General features: G+C 48.5%; 1 protein-coding gene across 1 annotated transcript; it reads left to right on the top strand.

Annotated features, from left to right (window-relative positions):
- Nucleotides 1-579: 579 nt before the first annotated feature.
- On the top strand, nt 580-20,973 carry SIGLEC5 (sialic acid binding Ig like lectin 5). The gene is made up of 9 exons (XM_047790328.1): nt 580-909; nt 1,030-1,413; nt 1,602-1,880; nt 2,115-2,162; nt 2,977-3,231; nt 3,312-3,596; nt 3,823-3,922; nt 4,782-4,863; nt 20,155-20,973. Exons 1-9 carry the CDS (start codon nt 867-869, stop codon nt 20,344-20,346), a joined length of 1,668 nt encoding a protein of 555 aa, XP_047646284.1. The 5' UTR covers nt 580-866; the 3' UTR covers nt 20,347-20,973.
- Nucleotides 20,974-22,938: the final 1,965 nt, after the last annotated feature.

Genomic DNA, 22,938 nt, shown 5'->3' with positions numbered 1-22,938 from the left:
TATCAGTGTCAAATTTGGGAAAACTTTATGAAGTTTCTTCCCTAAGGAGCACTCAGATGACAGGTTATTTCCACACAAGGCTTGAGCCCTGCCTGGGGCTTTGAAAAAAAGGCGGTGCTGAGGGAGGGATGCTGACTTGTGTTTCTGTGTGAGGTCCAGCCTTCTGGGGTCCCACAGAACGGGGTGAGGGTCTCCCTTTCCCTCCCCCTCCCCGATGTGCACGGCCCGCGCTCCAAGCCTGGTCCCATAAGACCCCTCAGTTCCAGGAAGACCAACACCTCTGTTTTCCATGGTCCCAAAACCCTTCGGAGCAAAGGAGCCTTTAATGCTCTGCTTCCCCTCCTGGGCTCCGCCCTCCACTCTGGGGGTCTGCAAACGTCTTTCCTGCCCCGAACTTGAATAGGTGTGAGAAAATTGTAACTATTCTTGTCCAGGATGGTCCGTGTTTCTCGGTCTCGGTCTGGCCGGGGGGGTGTCTCGTGGGATCCGCAGGTCTAGACCCCCTGTCTCTTCTCGGATGCCCAGGCCTCTCCGGGATCCCGACTGCTGGCTTCATCACCTCATCTGCAAAGCCATCGCTTCCACAGCCACCCCCGGAGAAACCTCCCAAACTCCGGGGACCTCCGCAGAGTCCCCTGCCACGGAGGGGGGCAGGGGACAGGGTGGGACAGCATGATTTCTCCGCCCACATCGCACCCCCACGACCTGTGGTGTCCAAGTTCCCCTTCTGTGCCAGGCCACAGCTGCCTGTCACTCTGTCACCCTCTGGCTTCCTGTTGGGGCCTCCCGGGTCCCTCCCCACATTCAGGGCGTTCCTGTCCCTGACAGAGGGGCCTGGACTGGGCCCTGCCCTGGCCGAGGCGGACATGGTGCCCCTGCTGCTGCTGCTGCTGCTCCTGCTGTGGGGGGGTGAGTGGGCTGGGGAGGGGGGTGGGATGGGGTGGGGGCAAGGGGGGCAGCACGAGGGGGGGTGGGGTTAAGCAAGGGGTGGGGGTGCTGGAGCTGGAGCGGAGCCTCTGTGTCCCCCAGGGTCCCTGCAGCAGGATCAAGGTTTCTGGCTCCAAGTGCAGGAATCCGTGGCGGTGCAGGAGTGCCTGGGTGTCCATGTGACCTGCTCCTTCTCCTTCTCCTGGAGTTACTGGTCTTCCCCTGGGCAACTCTTCATCTACTGGTTCCGGGAAGGGGATAACACCCTCGTCGGTGAGCCTGTGGCCACAAACAACCCACACAGACCAGTGAACCCACAGACTCGGGACCGATTCCAACTCTCTGGGGATCCCCAGAACAAGGACTGCTCCCTGAGCATCAGAGACGCCAGGATGAGTGACACGGGGGTCTACGTCCTCCGGCTGGAGGAAGGAAACAGAGTAAAACACACTTACACAGATAAGAAGCTGAAGGTGCAGGTGACAGGTATGGCGGGGGACCCAGGGTGCGGACCCCCGAATTAGAACAGCACTGGGACATAGGACCTCTCCCTGCTCCAGGTCTCGGGGTTTGGGGGTGCAGGGGAGATCCGGGACCCGGGGTGAGCTCTGGCCCTGAGGCACTGGTCCCTCTCAGGGTCCCGCTCTGGGTGCCCACCCCTCTCTCCTCCTCAGCCCTGACAGAGAAACCCGACATCCACTTTCTGGAGCCTCTGGAGTCTGGCCGCCCCACAAACCTGACCTGCTCTCTGCCGCCAGTCTGTGATGGGGGAAGGCTTGTCCATTTCTCCTGGGCGGGGGCCGCCCTTGATGCTGTGGACCCAGAGGCCCTTGGCTCCTCGGTGCTCACCCTCACCCCGAGACCCCAGGACCATGGCACCAACCTCACCTGTCAGGTGAAACTCCAAGGAGCTCAGGTGACCACGGAGAGAACCATCCAGCTCAATGTCTCCTGTGAGTGTGGGGGGCTGGCTGTGTGCCGCTGGGCTGTGTGTGTGCATGTGTGCATGTGTGTGTGTGAGTAGAGGGCCAGGGCGGGCTCTTTTATGCATCTGATCTGTGGGAATCTTGGTGGGGAGTGGCCATAAAGGACAGCAATTCCTCCCCTCCTTGTTTCCCTCCTTGGGAGCTGGGTCAATTTCCACCCCCTCCTCGCCTCTGAACCAAGGCGGGATCTTTCTATTCCAGACGCTCCGTGGAATCTCACCATCAATGTCTCCTTCAGAAATGTCACAGGTAGGAAGGAACCCCTCCTCCCCCGGGCTGCATCGTGCTCCCGGAGCTGCCTCCCAGCAGAGAGGTGCCGACATCAGGGCTTAAGTGGGATCAGATATGTCAAGAGCAAGGCTAAAATCGACACCCTCCTCCCTCACCTCCCATGCACCAGTCCACACGTGCACACACATATACAGACACATACACACATGTATACACACAGACATGCACACGCACACAGAGAGATACACATACACACACAAGCGGAAACATTAATCCAGACACAAATACACATACACACGCAACACACACACACACAAATGCACACATTCGCAGATGCATGTACACGCTCGCACACACGTACACGCACGCACACACGTACACGCACGCACACACGTACACCCACGCATACATAGCACAGACACACGCATACACATACGCATGCGCGTACTGTGCGTGCGCGCTCTGTTCAAAGCCCGTGTCACTTCGCCTCGCTTCTGCCCTGTGTTTTTCCTGAACAAAAGCCTCCTTATATCCCATTTCCTGCCGCCTTAACTGAATCAGTTTCTCAAAGATGCGGAGTCTCTCTGTTCTCCTTCCACCAAACCGCCCAGGCATGTCCCACTGAGACCCTGAGACTCGGCGAAAGATAGGAGGTCCAGACACTTTGGGGCCACCTCCTTAGGGTGTGAAGATCCAGCAGTAGAACCTACTCTGAACCACGGCCAGTTGCGGGGGGTGGGGGTGGGCGGGGGAGAAGCCAACTAGATCCTGGAAAGGGGGGAGATGGAAAAGTCAGCCTCCCCCAGCTTTGCCGCTGCACTTTCCCCCAAAGTCCTCAAGATTCTGCAAAACACCTCGTCCCTCCTCATCCTGGAGGACCAGGCTCTGCAGCTGCTCTGTGTGGCCGACGGCAACCCCCCTGCACAGCTGAGATGGTTCCGGGGGTCCCCAGCTCCGAAGGCCACCCCCATCTCCAGCACCGTGATCCTGGAGCTGCCAGGCGTGGGGCCGGCGCCAGGAGAAGTCACTTGTCAGGCTCAGAACCGACTGGGCTCCCAAAGTCTCTCTCTGAGCCTCTTGGTGGTCTGTGAGTGTGGGGACCCCTGGGGGCAGGACACTGGGGTCCAGGGGAGGGGACAAGCCTGATGACCTCCTCCCTCCCTGCAGCCCCCCCGCAGCTGCTGGGTCCCTCCTGCTCCTGGGAGGACAGGGGTCTCCACTGCAGCTGCTCCTCCCGAGCCCAGCCCGCCCCCTCCCTGCGCTGGCGGCTGGGGGAGGGGCTGCTGAACGCGAACTTCAGCAATGCCTCGGTCAAGGTCACCTACAGCTCCACCGGGCCCTGGGCCAACAGCTCCCTGAGCCTCCGCGAGGGGCTCAGCTCCAGCCTCAGACTCAGCTGCGAGGCCCAGAACGTCCACGGGGCCCAGGGCGCCACTGTCCTGCTGCTGCCAGGTCAGGGCACTCTTTGGGGACAGAGGCTTGGGGGAAAGGAGTTATGATCCTAGACGATGATTTTTGAGGGGAGAGGGGTTGGGGTCTGGACAAAAGGTGGTTGATTGTTAGGATAGGGTGCTCCATCTCGGGCCTGAAGAGGCTTTCTAGAAAGTTCTACAAGGAGGCGGAAAGGCCGGAGATTGACTCCGGGAATGAAGTCATGTCCTGCCCTTCTTCTCCGTAGGAACATCCGGGTCCCTGACAGGAGCGGTTCCTGGAGCGCTTGGAGGTGCTGGTGCCATGGCCGTGCTGTCCCTCTGCTTATGCCTTATCTTCTTTTGCCTGTAAGCTTTTGTTCTTGGGGAGGGACCTCCACGTGTGTGGTGGGGAATCTGGAAAGAGGTCCCTTCATCTCAGAAATGCTGAGCTGAGTAGATTAGATCTGGGGTGGGGGGGTGGGGTCTTTTGTGGGGGTGGGGAGAGACTGGGTCACAGCTTTATTGAGATATTATTCCCATACACATAAGAGGTACCATTCCCTGGCTTTTGGTATTTTCAGAGTTGTGTGGCCATCAGCACCATCAATAACAACACATTGTCCTTGGTCCAAAGTGAAAGAGGAACCAGAAAGGAACCCACACCCCTTGTTCACCCTGCTAATCCTCCCCGCAGCTCTAGGCAACCACTCATCTCTTTTCTGTCTCTCCAGAGTTGCCTATTCTGAGTATTTCATATAAGTGGAATCATAAAATATGTGCTCCTTTGTGACTGCCTTCTTTGAGTTAGTGTGATGTTTGCAAGGTTCATGCACATGCACCTGTGTCAGGACCTCATTTCTTTTGATTTCCCAATAACGTTCCATCGTGTGACTGGAGCACATTTTAAGCACTGATGGATGGACATTTGAATGGTTTCCACTTTGGGGCTGTCATGAATACCCTTGCTGTGATCATGTGCGTACAAGTTTTTGTGCATAAGGGGTCTTTCATGGTGGAAATTCAGTCTTGGCCAACCCCCTGGTCATCCAGGAGGATGGGGCACTGGTTGACACGTCAGGAAGTCCTCCAGGTCCAGTTCCAGGGTCTGGATGCCTCAGTTGTCTTACCTGGGAGCGGGGGGGGGGGGGGTCAGGGTGGGGGGGTGGTCGGAGGTGGGGGGCAGCCTGAGCCATCCTGGCTGCAGCACACTGCTTTCTTCTCTTAGAGTCAAACGCCGCAGAAGGCAGGCAGCACGAACACCCAAGGGCATGGATGATGAAGACCCCGTCATGGGTACCGTGGCCTGGGTGAGTGATGTGGGCATCTTCTCACGCGGTGGGGTCCTGGGCAGGTCCGCTCAGCAGGTCCAGACTCAGCTCCTCCGCATTTCCTGCTCCTCCCTGGCCCCCTGGGCAGGCCAGAGAGTTGACTTCCTTTCTGTTCTTCCCCTTCATCTCCCAGCCCCGGTGGTCCTCTGCTGACCACTGAGCCCACCTCACTTCTTTGCAAGACACTGGCTGCCAGAACCATCTCCCCGACACCAGTACTTCCCAGCCGTTCTGGCGTCTCAGTGCTATTGTTTGCTCCCCTTGCGTAGATAGTCAAGCCACACTCCTTGGTCCGAGGATAAGAGGTCCTTCCTGATGGCAGCTCCAGCCACGAGTCCTGCTCTAGGGTCTGGCTACACTGGCCTTCGGGCTGTTTCCACATGGATCTACTTTCTTATGACTTGGAGCCTTTGAAAGTACAGTTCCTTCTACCTGAAAAGCCCCGGCCCTTCTCCATTTCTGCCAGATCCCCTCACTTCCTCTTTCCAGCTCCAGCAGCCACGTCTACTCTGGGAAGCCTTTGACCGCTCCCCCCCCACCCCCCCCCCGTCCATGTCCATCCCTCCCTCCTCGGTGTCCCCAGAGCAACATGTCCATCCCTGTTCTGAGGGGCACGTCACACATCATCACTGCATTTACCTGCCTCCACCTGTGTTTTTGAAATTATGGTTGAGCTACGATGTGGCATTTTCTTCTGCACAGCAAAGCCACCCAATCATACATATTCATTCGTTCCCTTTCTTATATTATCTTCCATCCTGGTCTGTGGAACCGGATAGAGTTCCCTGTGCTGTACAACAGGACCTCATTGCTTATCCATTCTAAATATAAGACTTTTGCTTCCACGAACCCCAAATTCCCAGTCCCTCCTCCTCCCTCTTGGCAACCACAAGTCTGTGAGTCTGTTTCTGTTTTGTAGATAGGTGCGTTTGTGCCATATTTTATTTTACTTTATTTTATTTTATTTGCCATATGTTAGATTCCACATAGAAGTGATATCCTATGGTGTTTGTCTTTTTATGACTTACTTCACTTAGTATGAGAATCAGTTGTTGCATCCATGTTGCAAAGGGCATTGTTTCATTCTTTTTGTGGCTGAGGAGTATTCTGTATTCATCTGTGGTTGGACATTCCATGTCTCGGCTATTGGGAACAGTGCTGCAATGAACATGGGGGTGCATGTATCTTTCTGAATTGTAGTTTTGTCCAGATAGATGCCCAGGAGTGGGATTGCTGGATCATATGGTAGTTCTATATTTAGTTTTCTGAGGGACCTCCATCCTGTTCTCTGTAGTGGTTGTACCAATTTACATTCCCACCAACAGTGCAGGAAGGGTGGTCCCTTTGCTCCACACCCTCTCCAGCATTTGTTATTTGTGGACTCATTAATGATGGCCATTCTGACTAGTGTGAGGTGGTACCTCATTGTAGTTTTGATTTGCATTTCTCTAATAGTTAGTGATGTTGAGCATTTTTTCCTGGGCCTGTTGGCCCTCTGTATGTCTTCTTTGGAGAAATGTCTATTTAGGTCTTCTGCCCATTTTTCAATTAGGTGTTTGTTTTTCCGCTGTTGAGTTGTATGCGTTGTTTGTTTATCTTGGAGATTAAGCCCTTGTCAGTCACCTTGTTTGCACCTTTTCTCTCCCATTCTATAGATTGTCTTCATTTTTTTCAGTGGTTTCCTGTCTCCACCCTGGAGGGCAGGGGCTGGAATTTTCTTTCCCTTTGTCCTTGTCCAGCATGTCCTCTCTCCCCTTTTATAAAATTGGGCTCATGGGAGTTCCCGTTGTGGCGCAGTGGTTAACGAATCCAACTAGGAACCATGAGGTTGCGGGTTCGATCCCTGGCCTCGCTCAGCGGGTTAAGGATCTGGCCTTGGCATGAGCTGTAGTGTAGGTCGCCGACCAGTGGCTCGGATCCTGAGTGGCTGTGGCTGTGGTGTAGGCCGGCAGCTACAGCTCTGAATAGACCCCTAGCCTGGGAACCTCCATATGCTGCGGGAGTGGCCCTAGAAAAGGCAAAAAGACAAAAAGACAAAAAAAAAAAAATTGGGCTCATGTCACCTTAAACAGAATTACTCAAAATGCTTTGTTCATGACCAAGCTGTTGTCAGGGGAACAAGCAATGTTTGCTTTTACTTACTCATTTTTATTCATAATATGATAAGCAAGTGTAAACCTACCATCCACCCTAAGACCTCAAACGCGGATGCTAACTTTCATCTCTCCACGTTGCTCCTTGATGCATCCCCAGTAAGCGCTGCCCTCTTGAATCTTCTGTGACTGTTTTTTTCACATATATGTGTACCCGAAACAGATGGTATTTTGTTAAATTACTTCTGAGCCTACAAAGGGTGTCACAGTCCATGTACTTTTTTTGGGCTTGCCTTGGAGATGCAATATTGCATCACAAAGAGTCGTTCCTGTTTTTGCCCAAGGTTGCAGTTCCCCACTGTATAATAATTCATTTTATGACTATGTCTGTTATCTAAGGGCATACTGATGGACCTTTGAGTTGTTTCTGGATGTTGCTCTTATGAACATTCTTTTTTTTTTTTTTCTTTTTTGGCCAGAGTTCCCGGGCCAGGAATCAGAGCCTAGCCGCAGTTGAGACCTAAGCTGCCTAAGGGCAGTGCCAGACTCTTTAACCCGCTGTGCAGGGCAGGGGATCAAACCTGTGTCCTGGCGCTTCAGAGACACCACCAGGGCTGATCCATGGCAACACAGCGGGAACTCCGTGAACATTCTCATTCGTGTCTCATTGTATTCACATGCGAGAATTCTCTCTAGCATTGCTTAAGAGTTTAATTACTAGGTCCTAGGGTAGGTAACGTTCATATTTACAAGATGACGACAAGTGGTTTTCCAAAGCAATTGCATTCCTTTTGTTTGTTTTTTGTTTTTTTAGGGCCACACCTGTGGCACATGGAGGTTCCCAGGCTAGGGGTCCAATTAGAGATACAGCTGCCAGCCTACACCACAGCCACAGCAATGTAGGATCCGAGCCACATCTGCGACCTACACCACAGCTCATGGCAACACCGGATCCCTAACCCACTGAGCAAGGCCAGGGATCGAACCTGCGACCTCATGGTTCCTAGTCAGATTCATTTCTGCTGGGCCACAGCGGGAACTTCCAAAGCAATTGCATTTTTTCACATGCCCATTTATGCCTATCAGATTCTATTGATCTATTATTTCTCCAACACTTGGTTTTCGCAGTTTTCTTTTGGTCATCTCACCATATCACTAGGGTATTGATTTGCATCTATTTGGTTGCCAGTGAAGTTGAAAATCTCTCTACATCTTCTATGCTGTATGCACATCTTTGTAAAATGCCTAGTCACATCTGCAACCCGTTTTTCTTTTGGATGTTTGATTTTTTCCTAGTATATTTCTTGAAGAGCTTTATAGTTTGTTTGTTTGTTTGTTTGTTTTTTGCTTTTTAGGGCCACACCCGCAGCATATGGAAGTTCCCAGGCTCGGGGTGGAATTGCAGCTGCAGCTGCTGGCCAGTGCCACAGCCACAGCCGCACCAGATATGAACCTCATCTGTGATCTACATCACTGGCAACACCAGATCCTTAACCCACTGAGCGAGGCCAGGGATTGGATCCGAATCCTCACAGACAGTATGTGGGGTTCTTAACCCGCTGAGCAACAACAGGAACTCCTATATATTTTTATAACTTTTTTTCTGGTTATATGCATCATAAATGGTTTCACCCAGGGAGTAGCTCACCCTCACTTTTTTAAAGGTGACCTTTGGTGACCATAAGTTTTTTTTCCTAATTTTTATTTTTTAATGGAAAGATTTTCAACAGCCATGCTCTTGTTGAGTTTTTTTTTTTAATTGTAAATATCTCATGATCACACCCTGTGTTTTTTTGTTAATTTGTTTGGTTTTGGAGGGGGGTTTGGCTGCGCCCGCAGCATTCAGAAGTTCTCAGGCCAGGGATCGAACCTGTGCTACAGCAGTGACAAAGTTGAATCCTTAACTGCGAGGCCACCAGGGAACTCCTGTTATGCTATTAAATGTTAGAATCGGTTTGTCAAGTTCCAAAAAATACTCCTGTTGGGCTTTTGGTTGGAATTACATAGAATCCACAGATCAGCCCAGTGAGAATGTACTTGTTTGTGAATTCAAGTCTTCTTATCCATGAAAATAGGTATTTCTATTCAAGTCTTTTAAAAAATGTTTTCAGAGTTCCTGTCGTGGCGCAGTGGAAATGAATCCGACTAGGAAACATGAGGTTGCAGGTTCGATCCCTGGCCTCGCTCAGTGGGTTAAGGATCCAGCGTTGCCGTGAGCTGGAGTGTAGGTCGAAGACGAGGCTCAGATCCTGTGTGGCTGTGACTGTGGTGTAGGCCAGCAGCTGTAGCTCCAACTGGACCCCAGCCCCTCCCCCCCAAAAAAGAAAAGTGTTTTCAGGGAAGTTCCTGTTGTGGCTCAGCAATAAAGAGCCCGACTAGTATCCATGATGATGTGGGTTTGAGCCCTGGACTCTCTCAGTGGGTTAAATATGCGGTTTTTCCATGATCTGTGGTGTAGGCCTGCACCTGCAGCTCCCATTCAATCTCTAGCCTGGGAACTTCCATATGCAGCAGGTGCAGCCCTAAAAAGCAAAAAAAAAAAAAAAAAAAAGATCTTTTCAAGAAAGATGGAGAATTCCTTCGCACGGGTCTTGGTTATCTTTCACTGTTTTTCTTTCTGAGTACCAGTTATTGTTAGTATTGTAAATGCTGTCTTTTTAAAAGTGCTTTTTCTGATTGCTCATTGCTGGTATGCAGAATGAAAAAAGTTTTTTAACATTAGAGGGGTTTTTGTAATTAAAAAAAATCACAAATTGGTCTTGGGTGTCATTTAGAAGCTTGTTGCTTTGGTGGTTGGAAAATTCCTAGATCTCAGATATTCCTGTTGTGGCTCAGCAGGTCACGAACCCAATTAGTAACTGTGAGGATGCAGGTTCGATCCCTGGCCTTTCTCAGTGGGTTAAGGATCCAGTGTTGCAGCAAACTGCGGCATAGGTCACAGATGTGGCTCAGGTCCAGCTTTGCTGTGGTTGCAGCTCCACTTGGACCCCTAGCCTGGAAACTTCCGTATGACGCAGGTACGGCCAAAAAAAAAAGAGAGAAAAAATTTCTTAGGTCTTATTCCTTAGCCTGCAAGACCATCCTTTTTCAGAAACAAAGATACCATCTGAAAACAACTGCGATATTCTTGTTTTTCCGCTGTCATGGCTCACTGAGTCAGAGCGGGGGAATTTGATGCAAATGTATTGTCATTTCCTTCAAGAATCAACTGGTCTTTCTGGGCTTCAGGCCCTTCAGCCTCCTGCAACCCCTGCAGGTAGAGTTTTCTTCGGAGAGGTTTCAAATGTCAATAAATGAGTCTCTCCCCTGAATTAGTGGTGAGGAAGCCACTACGCTCAGCCCCAGAAGTCTGAGTGTACCTTTGGGTTGTGGGCAGGATGTGACTACAGATTGTTTGAATGGTAGCCAGTTTCCTTCCATTTCCCCACCATTTGTCCACCCACAGCTTCTTCTTTTACTGCCTGAGTTGATGGGGGTTGAAGCTGGGTTCTGCAGGGTTCCTTTAGGGTTTGGTTTGGTTTTATTTTATTTTTTGTCTTTTGTCTTTTTAGGGCTGCACCTGCAGCATATGAAGGGTTCCCAGGCCAGGGGTTCAATCAGAGCTGCAGCTGCGGGCCTACACCACAGTTCATGGCAATGCCGGATCCTTAACCCACTGGGTGAGGCCAGGGATCAAACCCGCAACCTCATGGTTCCTAGTTGGATTCATTTCCGCTGTGCCATGATGAGAACTCACTGTTTTATTTCTTTAAAAAAATTTTTTTATTATAGTAGATATACAACGTTCTGTCAATTTCTGCTGCACAGCAAAGTGACCCAGCCATACACACATATACATTCTTTTTTTTCCGCATGATCCTCCGTCACGCTCCATCATAAGTGACTAGATAGAGTTCCCAGTGCTATACAGCGGGAGCTCATTGCTTATCCATTCCAGAGGCAATAGTTTGCATCTATTAACCCCAAACTCCCAATCCATCCCACTCCCTCCCTCTCCCTCTTGTCAACCAGAAGTCTGTTCTCCATGTCCATGAGTTTGTTTCTTATCGGTAGTTAGGTTCATTTGTGCCATATATTAGATTCCAGATATAAGTGACATCATATGGTATTCATATGGTATTTGTCTTTCTCCTTCTGACTTACTTCATATATATGAGAATCTCCAGTTGCTGCAAATGGCATTTTGTTCTTTTTTATGGCCGAGTAGTATTCCACTGTCTATGTGAACCATCCATCTGTGGTTGGACATTTAGGTTGTTTACATGTCTTGGTTGTTGTGAATAGTGCTGAAGTGAACATAGGGGTGCATTAGGGTCTTTACCTTGCATGTGCATCTCTTCCCTGTCACTGTAGTCACCTCACCTGGAGTGTCATCTGTGCGGGTCCTGAGAATTGTCTTTATTCCCTTAGCAGATGCAGCAATGAGTGAAATACGATTACATAGTTAATTAATCTTATACTCTTCCAATTTGCTAAGCTCTCCTGTTAGGTCTAATAGTTTGTATATAGACATGGAAGTGTTTTGTTCAATCTAGAGAAATATCGTAGGTTGGCCTTAGATGTCACTTAAAGTCTTGGGGATATCAAATTTGATGATTCTTTCATCTGCAAAATAATAACAGCTTATTTCTGCCCTTTGATTCTAACCACTTCCTTTCTTTTCTTTAATATCGTGGCTAAGACACCAAACTCAAACAGAAGTGGTGATGGCGGGTGTCATTTACTCCTCCTGGTTTTGAAGGAAAAGCATCCAATAGTCTGCCATTTTACTTTATTTTATTTTATTTTTTAATGCTTTTGGCCACACCTGCAGCATATGGAAGTTCCCAGGCAAGGGCTCGAATCAGAGCCGCAGCTGGGACTTGAGCCATTGCAGTTGGATTCTTAACCCATGGAGCCACAGCGGGAACTCCTTGTCTGCCATTTAAGTGGGCTGTTGTTGTATTTTTTTTTAATAAAATAAATAGGTAACCTTCATCAGGGTAAGGAAGTTCTTTTCTTTTTCTTTTTTTTTCTTGTCTTTTGTCTTTTGAGGGCCACACCTGTAGCATATAGAGATTCCCAGGCTAGGGGTCCAATCGGAGCCACAGCTCATGGCAACCCCAGATCCTTAACCCACTGAGCGAGGTCAGGGATCGAACCTGCAACCTCATGGTTCCTAGTCAGATTCATTTCCCTGCACCATGACGAGAATTCCCACTAGATTGTATTTTGATCGGCGTATAGGGTTTTTATGATACTTATTTTTAAAAACATGCTGAGGAGTTCCTGTCGTGGCTCGGCAGTAACGAACCTGACTAGGATTCCTGAGGACTTGGGTTCAACCCCTGGCCTTGCTCAGTGGGTTAAGGATCCAACATTGCCGTGAGCTGTGGTGTAGGTCACAGATGAGGCTCAGATCCCACATTGCTGTGGCTGTGGTGCTGGCTGGTAGCTATGGCTCCAATTCCACTCCTAGCCTGGGAACCTCCATATGCGGCACATTCAGCCCTAAAAAAAAAGCATGTTGAGACTTGATCTGGGGCCTTGTATGTGATGATTTTCTATAAATAGTTCCTCTATGCTTAAGAAAAAATGTATATTTTCCATTTTATAAATTCCAAGTAAGATCAATAATTGTATTGCTCAAATCAAAATCTTTACCAATAGGTCTTCCTGACCGATCAGTATTTGAAATCTTACTTTCTGATAGTTTACTTGTCCATTTCCCCTGGATTTCTATCAAATATGTTTCTTCTAGGTGATGTACTTTGAAATTAAAACTGTCTATTTTTGAAGTATTATATCTTAGTGAATCAGACATTTTATATTTAACCACACATAACGATTGTCTCTGTCGCTATTGATACTTTTTGTTGTAAATCTATTTGGTTGGCTCTTAAAATAGATACACCAGTTTATCATGGAGTTCCCATTGTGGCGCAGTGGTTAACCATGAGGTTGCGGGTTCAATCCCTGGCCGGTTGATGATCCAAAGTTGCCATGAGCTGTGGTGTAGGTTGTAGGTGTGGCTTGGATCCCACATTGCTGTGGCCATGGTGTAGGGCGGTGGCTACAGGTCCGATTAGATCCCTAGCCTGGGAACTCCATGTGCCGCGGGAGTGGCCCTAGAAAAGGCAATAAGACAAAAAAAAAAAAAAAAAAAAGATACACCAGTTTATCATTGGTTAGTTAGATGCCTGATATTTTTCCATCCTCTCCTCGCCCCATATCCCCCCAACATTTTTTTATGCTTTAGCGGTGAGTCTTTTTTTTCCCGTTTGTTTGTTTTGGTCTTTTTATCTTTTTAGGGCTGCACCTGCGGCATATGAAGGCTCCCAGGCGAGGGGTCTAATCGGAGCTGTAGCCGCCAGCCTACACCACAGCCACAGCAACGCCAGATCTGAGCTGTGTCTGAGACCTACACCACAGCTCCCGGCAACGCCGGATCCTTAACCCACTGAGCGAGGCCTGGAAAGGAACCCGCATCCTCATGGATATTAGTCGGGTTCATTTCCGCTTCGCCACAACAGGAATTCTTGGTCTGTTTAAAGAAAATACACAGCCACACGTTCTACTGAGGTATATGATCATCTTTCTATCCTATACTGATTGTGTGTGGTTTCTTGATTTTGTCATTTTTATTTGAATTCTTCCTCCCAATGTGTTTTCAGTTTGGGTTTTCCCATGTTAAGACTTCCGAGGACTTGAAGACTGAAAATATTTTTATGCCCTACATTTGAATTTCATTGGGCAGAAATGAAAAGCCTGGCATCGAGGTGATTTCCTGCCCATGCTTTAAACGCTTCATTGTTCCTTTTTAAAAAACTACTTAATGACTTTTATTACATTTGTAGGTGTACAAAAATCATCAAAACCAAATTTTACAGCATTTCCATCCCAAACCCTCAATGCATCCCCCCCACCCCCCAACCTGTCTCATTTAGGAACCATACGGTTTTCAAAGTCTGTGAGTTACTATCTGTTCTGCAAAGAAGTTCATTTTTTCCTTTTTTTAGATTCCACATGTCAGTGAAAGTATTTGATGTTGGTGTCTCATTGTATGGCTGACTTCACTTAGTATGATAATTTCTAGGTCCATCCATGTTTCTACAAATGCTGTTATTTCTTTCCTTTTATATGGCTGAGTAATATTCCATTGTGTATATGTACCACATCTTCTGGATCCACTCCTCTGTCGGTGGACATTTAGGTTGTTTCCATGTCTTGGCTATTACAAATAGTGCTGCAGTGAACATTGGAGTACATGAGTCTTTTCAAGTAGTGGTTTTCTATGGATAGATGCCCAGGAGTGGGATTCTGGATCCAATGGTAGTTCTAGTTTTAGTTTTCTGAGGACTCTCCATACTGTTTTCCACAGCAGTTGCACGCATTTACAATCCCACCAACAGTGTCCTAGGGTTCCTTTTTCTCCACACCCTCTCCAGCACTTATTGTTTGTAGACTTTTTGATGCTGGCCATTCTGGCCGGTATAAGGTGGTACCTCATCGTGGTTTTGATTTGCATTTCTCGAATAATGAGTGATATTGGACATCTTTTCATGTGTTTGTTGGCCATCTGTATGTCGTCTTTGGAGAATTGTCTGTTTAGATCTGCCCATTTTTTGATGGGGTTGTCTGAGCTGTAGTGTTTCTTGTATCCAGTATCACTGTTGGAGATCTTAGGTCAGGCTGAATCTTGCACATTGGTAGGTAATCCTCTCATTCTCCCTGGCAACGTTTATACGTTTCCCCGTGGTTTTGATAGTCTTAAGATTCAGCACCATTAAGATTTGGGTGTGGGAGTTCCCGTCATGGATCAGTGGTTAATAAACCCAACTAGCATCCATGAGGACACAGGTTCAATCCCTGGCCTTGCTCCGTGGGTTAAGGATCTGGCATTGCCATGAGCTGTGGTGTAGGTCAGCAGATGTGGCTCAGATCCCACGTTGCTATGGCCGTGGTGCAGTCTGGCAGCTGCAGCTCCAATTCACCCCCTAGTCTGGAAACTTCCATATGCCGCGGGTGTGGCCCTAAAAAGATAAAAAAAAAAAATGGGTATGGGCTTTTTTTTTTCTTGCACTTGCGGGGCCCTTTTAGCTGAGGAGGTACAGCTTTAACTCTGGTAATTTTATCTCCACTATTCTTGTTCAAGTCTTTCTTCCCCTTTTGATTTATTTTTTGAATTTATTTTAATTTTTAAATTTAATTCTACTTTTTAATTGGAGTATAGTTGATTTACAACGTTGTGTTAGTTTCAGGTGCACAGCGAAGTGATTCAGTTGTGTGTGTGTCCCATTATGGATTATTATAAGATATTGAATACAGTTCCCTCTTTCTCCTTTTATTTCCTTTTTATCTCTTTCGTGGACTCCTATCATCTGAGTGTTGAGATTTCCTCTTTCTCTCCTCCATCTAGCATAACTCTTCTTTCATAGATTTTTCATCCTTCTCTGCTTCTAGAGGAGACTTTAAAGGCCCTTCCAGCTCAGTGATGTGCCTTCAGTCGTATTTATTCTAGTCTTCATCCCACCACTGGGTACTTCCTATTATCTTTTTTCAGACCCAATATTTCCACTTTTTTACAGAACTGCCTACACATTTCCTCCTTATGTAACTTACATGATTACCTAACTTTTTGTTTTAGGTACGTAATTTCTTTTTTTTTTTTTTTTGGCTTTTTGTTATTTCTTTGGGCCGCTCCCGCGGCATATGGAGGTTCCCAGGCTAGGGGTCTAATCGGAGCTGTAGCCACCGGCCTATGCCAGAGCCACAGCAACTTGGGATCCGAGCCGCGTCTGCAACCTACACCACAGCTCACGGCAACGCCAGATCCTTAACCCACTGAGCAAGGGCAGGGACCGAACCCGCAACCTCATCGTTCCTAGTCGGATTCGTTAACCACTGCGCCACCACGGGAACTCCCCGTAATTTCTGATGTACACAATTCCTTTTTTTTTTCCTTTCACTTTCACTGACATATATTTGACATAGAGCCCCATGTAAGTTTAAAGGGGTTCAGAATAATGATTTGACTTACAAACATCCTGAAATGAGTGTCGCAGTAAGCTTCGCAAACATCCATCATTTCATATAAATGGAAAACTAAAATAGAAAACATTTTTTCCCCCGTGTTGAGGACTCTTAGGATTTATTCTCTCTCTCTCTCTCTTTCTTTTTTTGTTTTGTTTTGTTTTTGAGGGCCACACCCTTGGCACATGGAGGTTCCCAGGCTAGGGGTCCAGTTGGAGCTACAGCTGCCTGCCTACACCACGGCCACAGCAACAGCAGATCTGAGCCGTGTCTGCAACCTACACCACAGCTCACGGCAACGCCGGATTCTTAACCCACTGAGCGAGGCCAGGGATCAAACCTGCAACCTCATGGTTCCTAGTCAGATTTGTTTCCGCTGCGCCACGATGGGAACTCCCAGCATTTGCTCTCTTAATAACCTTCATATATAACATATAGCAGTGTTAATTATAATTACCACATGGCACATGACAGCCCTGGTGCCCATTTATCTTATAACTGGAAGTGTGTATTTTGGCCACCTTCCTCCAATCCCCCTCTCCCTGCCTCCCGCATCTGGTGACTACACATCTGATCTTGTTTTCGATGAGTTTGCATGTTTGTTCATCTTTTTTTTTTTTGCCTTTTATTTATTTTTTCCAACTGTACAGCATGGTGACCCAGGCACACATACGTGTACACATTCTTTTTTCTCCCATCATCATGCTCCGTCATAAGTGACTAGACATAGTTCCCAGGGCGACCTAGCAGGATCTCACTGCTAATCCCATTTGTTCATCTTTGAAGTAAAACCAACCTATAACACTATGTTAGTTCCCGTTACGCAACATAGTGATTCGATATTTTCTATACATTTCAGAAGGATCACCGTGCTGTCCAGTTTCAGTCTGTCACCATACAGGGATATCCCGTAGTTAGTGGCTGGTGTGCGTGATTTCTTATTCATGATGGTCCTATCATCACTCACTCCCCTTGGCGCCTTTAGCGTGCTTAGTTTAAACTCTTGATTGAAATGTTCTAATACATGCACTTCGGAGAGGCACAAAGTTCCCAGCTTCCATCCAGAGCATTTATCCTCCGCAGGCGGCTGTTCTGGGCACGCAGATTCCCCGGTGATGTTAGCTGCTCTGTCTGGAGAGTGGATTGGGTGAAAGCGAAGGGCACATGCTGGTCTGTGTCAGTTCCAAGGATGAGCCCCGGGGTGGAGTGCTCCCAGGCCCTGCCAGTCACCCCCACTTCCTGTCCCCCAAGAAAGCAGCTCAGGTCACCCCTCTGCCTCCCGACCTTCAGGGAGAAGGAGCGCTGGGATTTTGATCCACCAGAGTTGGGGAAGGAGAACAGGAAGGCAAGAACCCCAAAGGCCAGTGAGGCTCCGCATCTGCTTTCTTTCTCTTCACCGCAGTGAACCTCGGTGCTTATGCAGCACATTCCTCGGATGCCCGCTCATCACTGTCCTGCCCACACTCTGGGTTTTGCAGGCAGTGATTGTTCCAAGGCAAAGGAAGCAGAATTCAGGCACATTGGAGAGCACCCATCCTCTCATCATCAACAAGCCAGCTTCCCAGCCCTGAACCCCATTTGTTCAGATTAGGCTTTACTCCCTGCCCCCCTTCAGGGTGATGGATGGATGTCTGCAATTGTGTCTACAGGTGTCATTGCACCTGCAGTTCTTTGCATTGTTGGAGATTGGTGAATAGAGCTAGTGGCCGGTGCGAATTCCCTATCTCGACAGGAACCATGGCAGAAGGAGCTTAGTTTTCCCCATTCTTTCACTCTCAACCTTTCTGTTCACTTTGTACTGTGGGCGGAACAGTAAAGGGATAAATGACATAGTTTCTGGAGTTCAGCTTCCTCTGTTCAAGTCCTGGATCCAACCACTTCCAAGCGAGTTCACTAACCTCTCTGTCTCTTTATTTTCTCTCCTGGAAATGAGACCACGGACATGCTGGGAACTGTTTTATTGGGTTGTTGCAACAAGTGCTTAGAAATGTGCCTCGTTCATGGGAAGCTTGCTTACCGCTGTTACCTAATGTTACTATTCCTCCTTCTAATATGGAACTGCGTGAATGCAGGTATTTTGGGCTGTGTCACTTCCTCTTTTGTCTTCGTTTGCAAGAACGGCACCTCGTAGCCAGCACTCGGCAAAGAGCTACTGAGTGAAAGAATGAACTGACCGCTTTCTTCTGTTAGTGAATCTGAGCTGCATCTTGTCTGCTGGTGATCAGTTCAGCCCCTTTTTGCTATATGGTGAGGCTATTAATGGACACGTGTCCTTATTTCCTGTTCTTGGGCTGCAGTAGGGTGAGTGCACCTAGCTGCTTTGTCATTGCATTTTATCTTGCTCATGCCTAGTATGGGCAACTCTGTCTAGATATTCTTTTTTTTTTTTTTTTTTTTCTGGTGTGGTGAAACCATTTTTTCATAGCCTGAAATTTTTTGTTTTCTTTCTGAGCTACCATTTGAAGGCTCATGTTGCTTTCAACACACTCTTCTATAGCACGATGGTGTAGGGAGGTGGGCAGCCATGGCAGAGGAAAGGGAATGGCTTCCCTGTGTCTGGGTACCATCTTTGCTGGGGGCCTTAGGTCCTGCTCTGCTTTCATTTTGCTTTATGGAACCCAGGTCCAGGATCCAGAATTACCATCTTGCTGGATCCTGGACCTAGGTTCCATAAGCTATCTCATAACATACTGAAGTTCAAAAATGGCTTTACCTGTCTCTAATTTGATCCTCCTGGCCAACCGTAAGCTGCTGGAGGTCAGGGACCATTTGGCCCCTCAACCAGGACGTGACACAGGAGGCGTTGTCAATAATACAGCGGACCCGGGTTTGAGTCCTGGCTCTGCCATTTACCACCTGAGTGACTCTGGGCAAGTTATTTCACTGCCCCCCAATTCAGTTTCCCTATCTGTAGAATGGGAATAATAAGAGCATCAGTCATACTGGGTTTTTGTGAGGATTAAATTCTACTAGGCAGTTCTCTTGTGGTGCAGCAGATTAAGGATCCAGAAGTTCCTGTTATAGCGCAGCAGAAATGAATCTGACTGGTATCCATGAGGACTGGGGTTCAATTCCTGGCCTCGCTCAGTGGGTCAGGGATCTGGGATTGCTGTGAGTTGTGGTGTAGGTCAAAGATGCACCTTGGACTCCAAGTTGCTGTGGTTGTGGTGTAGGCCAGCAGCAGCTGAAGCTCTGATTCAACCCCTAGCCTAGGAACTTCCATATGCTGAGGATGAAGCCCTAAAAAGCAAAACAAACAAACAAAAAATTCGGTGTTGTTGCTGCAGTCGCCTGGGGTTGATGCTGTGTCAGGGGTTCAGTCACTGGCCTGGAAACTTCCACATGCTGTAGGCGTGGTAAATAAATACATACACACATACATACATATATACACACAACTAAGCCCTCGATGTGGCCTGATTAATCTTAGTATGAAATTTTCTTTTTTTCTTTTTACAGCCACACCTGTGGCATATGGAATTTCTCAGGCTAAGGCTCTAGTTGGAGCTGCAGCTGCTGGTCTACACCACAGCCACAGCAACGCCAGATCCAAGCTGCGTCTCCAACCTGCACTGCAGCTTTCAGCAACACCAGGTACTTAACTCACTGAGCGAGGCCAGGGATCGAACCCACATCCTCACGGACACTATGTTGGGGTCTTAACCTGCTGAGCTACAACGGGAACTCCTCTTTTCATTTTTTAAAGTTTTATTGAAGTATAGTTGATTTACAAGGTTGTAATAACTTCTGCTGTAGTATCATAAAACATTTTTTTTTAGGGCCGCACTCATGGCATATGGAGGTTCCCAGGCCAGGGGTTGAATCGGAGCTGTAGCCACTGGCCTACACCACAGCCACAGCCATGCCAGATCCAAGCCGCATCTGTGACCTACACCACAGCTCAGGGCAACGCTGGATCCTTAACCCACTGAGCGAGGCCAGGGATTGAACCTGCGTCCTCATGGATGCTCGTCAGATTCATTTCCGCTGAGCCATGATGGCAACTCTGAGTATTATAAAATTTTAAATGAATGAGTGAATAATTGAGTTCATGAAAAATATGTGTAGGCTAAGAGGAAGAATGAATGAACAAAGCCCAGCTTCCCTCTTGGGGACCATGCCTGCCGTACTCCTTCTTTGACTCCCTTTTCTCCCCTTTATTCAGGGTTCCAGGCAAAAGCCCCGGCCAGACAGCCCCGCAGACCAAGCGCCGTCCCCTGCAGAGGATGCTGAGCCCCCGGGGGAGCAAGAGGAGCTCCATTACGCCTCCCTCAGTTTTCAGGAGATGAAGTCGCGGGAGCCTGGGGACCAGAAGGCCACCAGCACCGAGTACTCAGAGATCAGAAAAAGCAAATGAGGACTCGCTGGAGCTTGGTCCTGGCCGGAGGCATCACAGACTTTGCGGGAAGAAAAGAGAAGGCAGGGACTAGTGGATGAAACCTTTGTGGCAATCTTAGCATTACCTCCTATGTGAGTGTCCCCAGCAAGAGCAGAGAGAAGACAGGTGATGGGATTTGAGAGATGGGGGCTCAGAAGCAGGTTCCAGGCCTTTTTAAGGCACTGCTAACGAGCAGTTCAGGTCATCTCTCTGTGCCTCAGTCTTCCATTCTGTAAATCAGAAATCATATGTCCTACCTCAGAGTTGGGTGAGCATTAAAGAGAGAACACATACAAATCCCAACAAAGCTCCCTTCCCACGGTGTGTGCTTAGCGCCTGCTGGTTTATCTTCCTGGAACAGAAAGATCCTCCTGGGAGGTTCTCCTGAGGCTGAAGGCGACTAGCGCTGACCTGAGACAGAGAGACGGGCAGATATTTCCCCAGCAGAGATGGGGTTTTTTATTCAGGATCAGCCTAGAATTGCATCTCACGGTCAGCAACCAGGGCCGGCCATGTGCAAGCTCATGCATGGTGAAGGGAGGAGACCGCTTTTATAGAGGGGATAAGGAAGCTGAGCGCCATAGTAAATGTGTCTGTGGCTTTTCATTGGCTGAGTCCTTGCTGGGGAAAGAAGAGGGGTCTTTCTTCTTCCGGTTGTGCTCTGCTGTCATCACAGCTGGTGAGAGCTCCCCCTTCTGGTCTCCCGACTCCTTTTAATTGAGGCTTCTGTGTATTAATTTTTTACACCAGGCACAGAGGACATGCCTCAATGTTGATGTCATTCTCCTTCCCAGGACTCTTGGAAGCCTCCTCAGGGAAAGCGCAGCCCCTCAGCCTGGCATTCACTTCATGATAGACCATCTTAACCTCTCTGGACTTGGCTCCTTGTCCTACTTTTATCTGTCACTTCTTCAAGTTCATTTCCTCACCTCCTGACTTCTAGTCACCTCCCCACCATGTTTATGGGCCCTAAAGGGTTCTTTCCATCAGAGAGCTGACCCTTACTCTCCTGAACAAACCCGCTCCTGGCTCCCAGTACCTCACAGTCCTCAGCATTTCATGTCATTCGTGACCTCACTGCTAGCCGCTCATCCACCCTCTCCTCTTGGCGCCTTCTTCCTAAACCGTCCACACTGCTTCATGCCAGTGTCTTTGCAACTGAAGATCTCTTTCCCAGAGTCCAGGCTGCCTTGTGTTTATCTGCTGACACCTCCTGTCCTTCAGCTCTGAGTTTGGGGACAGCTTTGGGTTAAGAGGGTGAGCTGAAGAGAGAACTCACACACTCTCTCCTCTAAAATGGGAACTAATTAATTTTTTTATAAGGAAATGCACATGGAGTTCCCGTTGTGGCTCGTGGTTAACGAATCGGACTAGGAACCACGAGGTTGCAGGTTCAATCCCTGGCCTTGCTCAGTGGGTTAAGGACCCGGTGTTGCCGTGAGCTGTGGTGCAGGTTGCAGACATGGCTCGGATCCCATGTTGCTGTGGCTCTGGTGTAGGCCGGTGGGTACGCTCCGATTAGACCCCTAGCCTGGGAACCTCCATATGCCGTGGGAGCGGCCCAAGAAAAGGCAAAAAAACAAAAAAAAAAATAAATAAAAGGAAACGCACTATATCAAAAACAGCCAAAGTTTCCCCAGCAGCACTCAAGTGTGATTGCCTACCAATAAGCCTTGTGGACTCTGAGTGCCTGACACTGGCATCCATTTGGGAGACACCCATCTCGAATAAACACATCGCCACCAATTACTAAAGAGCCAGGCGGCCCCACCCAACATGTTCCCTTTTAGGAAGTCCTAGGTGGGGGTTCCCATGTGGCTCAGTGGTAATGAACCCGACTAGTAACCATGAGGAGGCGGGTTCCACCCTTGGCTTTGCTCAGTGGATTAAGGATCAGAAATGAATCCGACTAGGATCAATGAGGACACGGGTTCAATCCCTGGCCTTGTTCAGCCGGTTAAGGATCTGGCGTTGCCATGAGCTGAGCTGTAGGTCACAGACGTGGCTCAGATGTGGCATTGCTGTGGCTGTGGGGTAGGCCGGCTGCTAAAGCTCTGATCTGACCCCAGCCTGGGAACCTCCATATGCCATGAGTGTGGCCCTACAAAGACAAAAAGAAAAGAAAGCCCTGGGTGACTAGGTAACTGACCCCTGAGTGAGCCTGCTTTTCCCTTCTTACGCCCTAATTCTCATTCTTACGTTTTAAAGTCACCAATAAACAGTGAACCCACAAGACCCTAGGGACCCCACCTTGTACCCCAGTAAAGGCAGAACCCAAGGCCCTTACTTTATCACTTGCCCCTTGGGTATGCTGTGTATCTTCTAGGACTTGTGAGTCGTGAGCCTTGTTTTTTGAAGTTCTCAGATGATTTTTGCTAAAGGGTGTCTTGCAATCATGACAAGAACCACAGGGGCCAGTCCGGCTACGTCCTTGACTCTGGTTGGGGCAATGTCTGTGGGGCTGATCACAAGTAGCACAGGCCTAGGTGAGTGCCCCCTGCCGCACCCCAACACAAAACATGTACCCGAGCCTGGATATGTTATTTCTTAAACATTAGAAAATGGCTGTGA

The sequence above is a fragment of the Phacochoerus africanus genome, chromosome 8, assembly GCF_016906955.1.
Source record: "Phacochoerus africanus isolate WHEZ1 chromosome 8, ROS_Pafr_v1, whole genome shotgun sequence".
NCBI classification, from domain to species: domain Eukaryota; kingdom Metazoa; phylum Chordata; class Mammalia; order Artiodactyla; family Suidae; genus Phacochoerus; species Phacochoerus africanus.
Note: the sequence above shows the minus strand (reverse complement) of the source record. Positions and strands in the feature narration are given on the sequence as shown.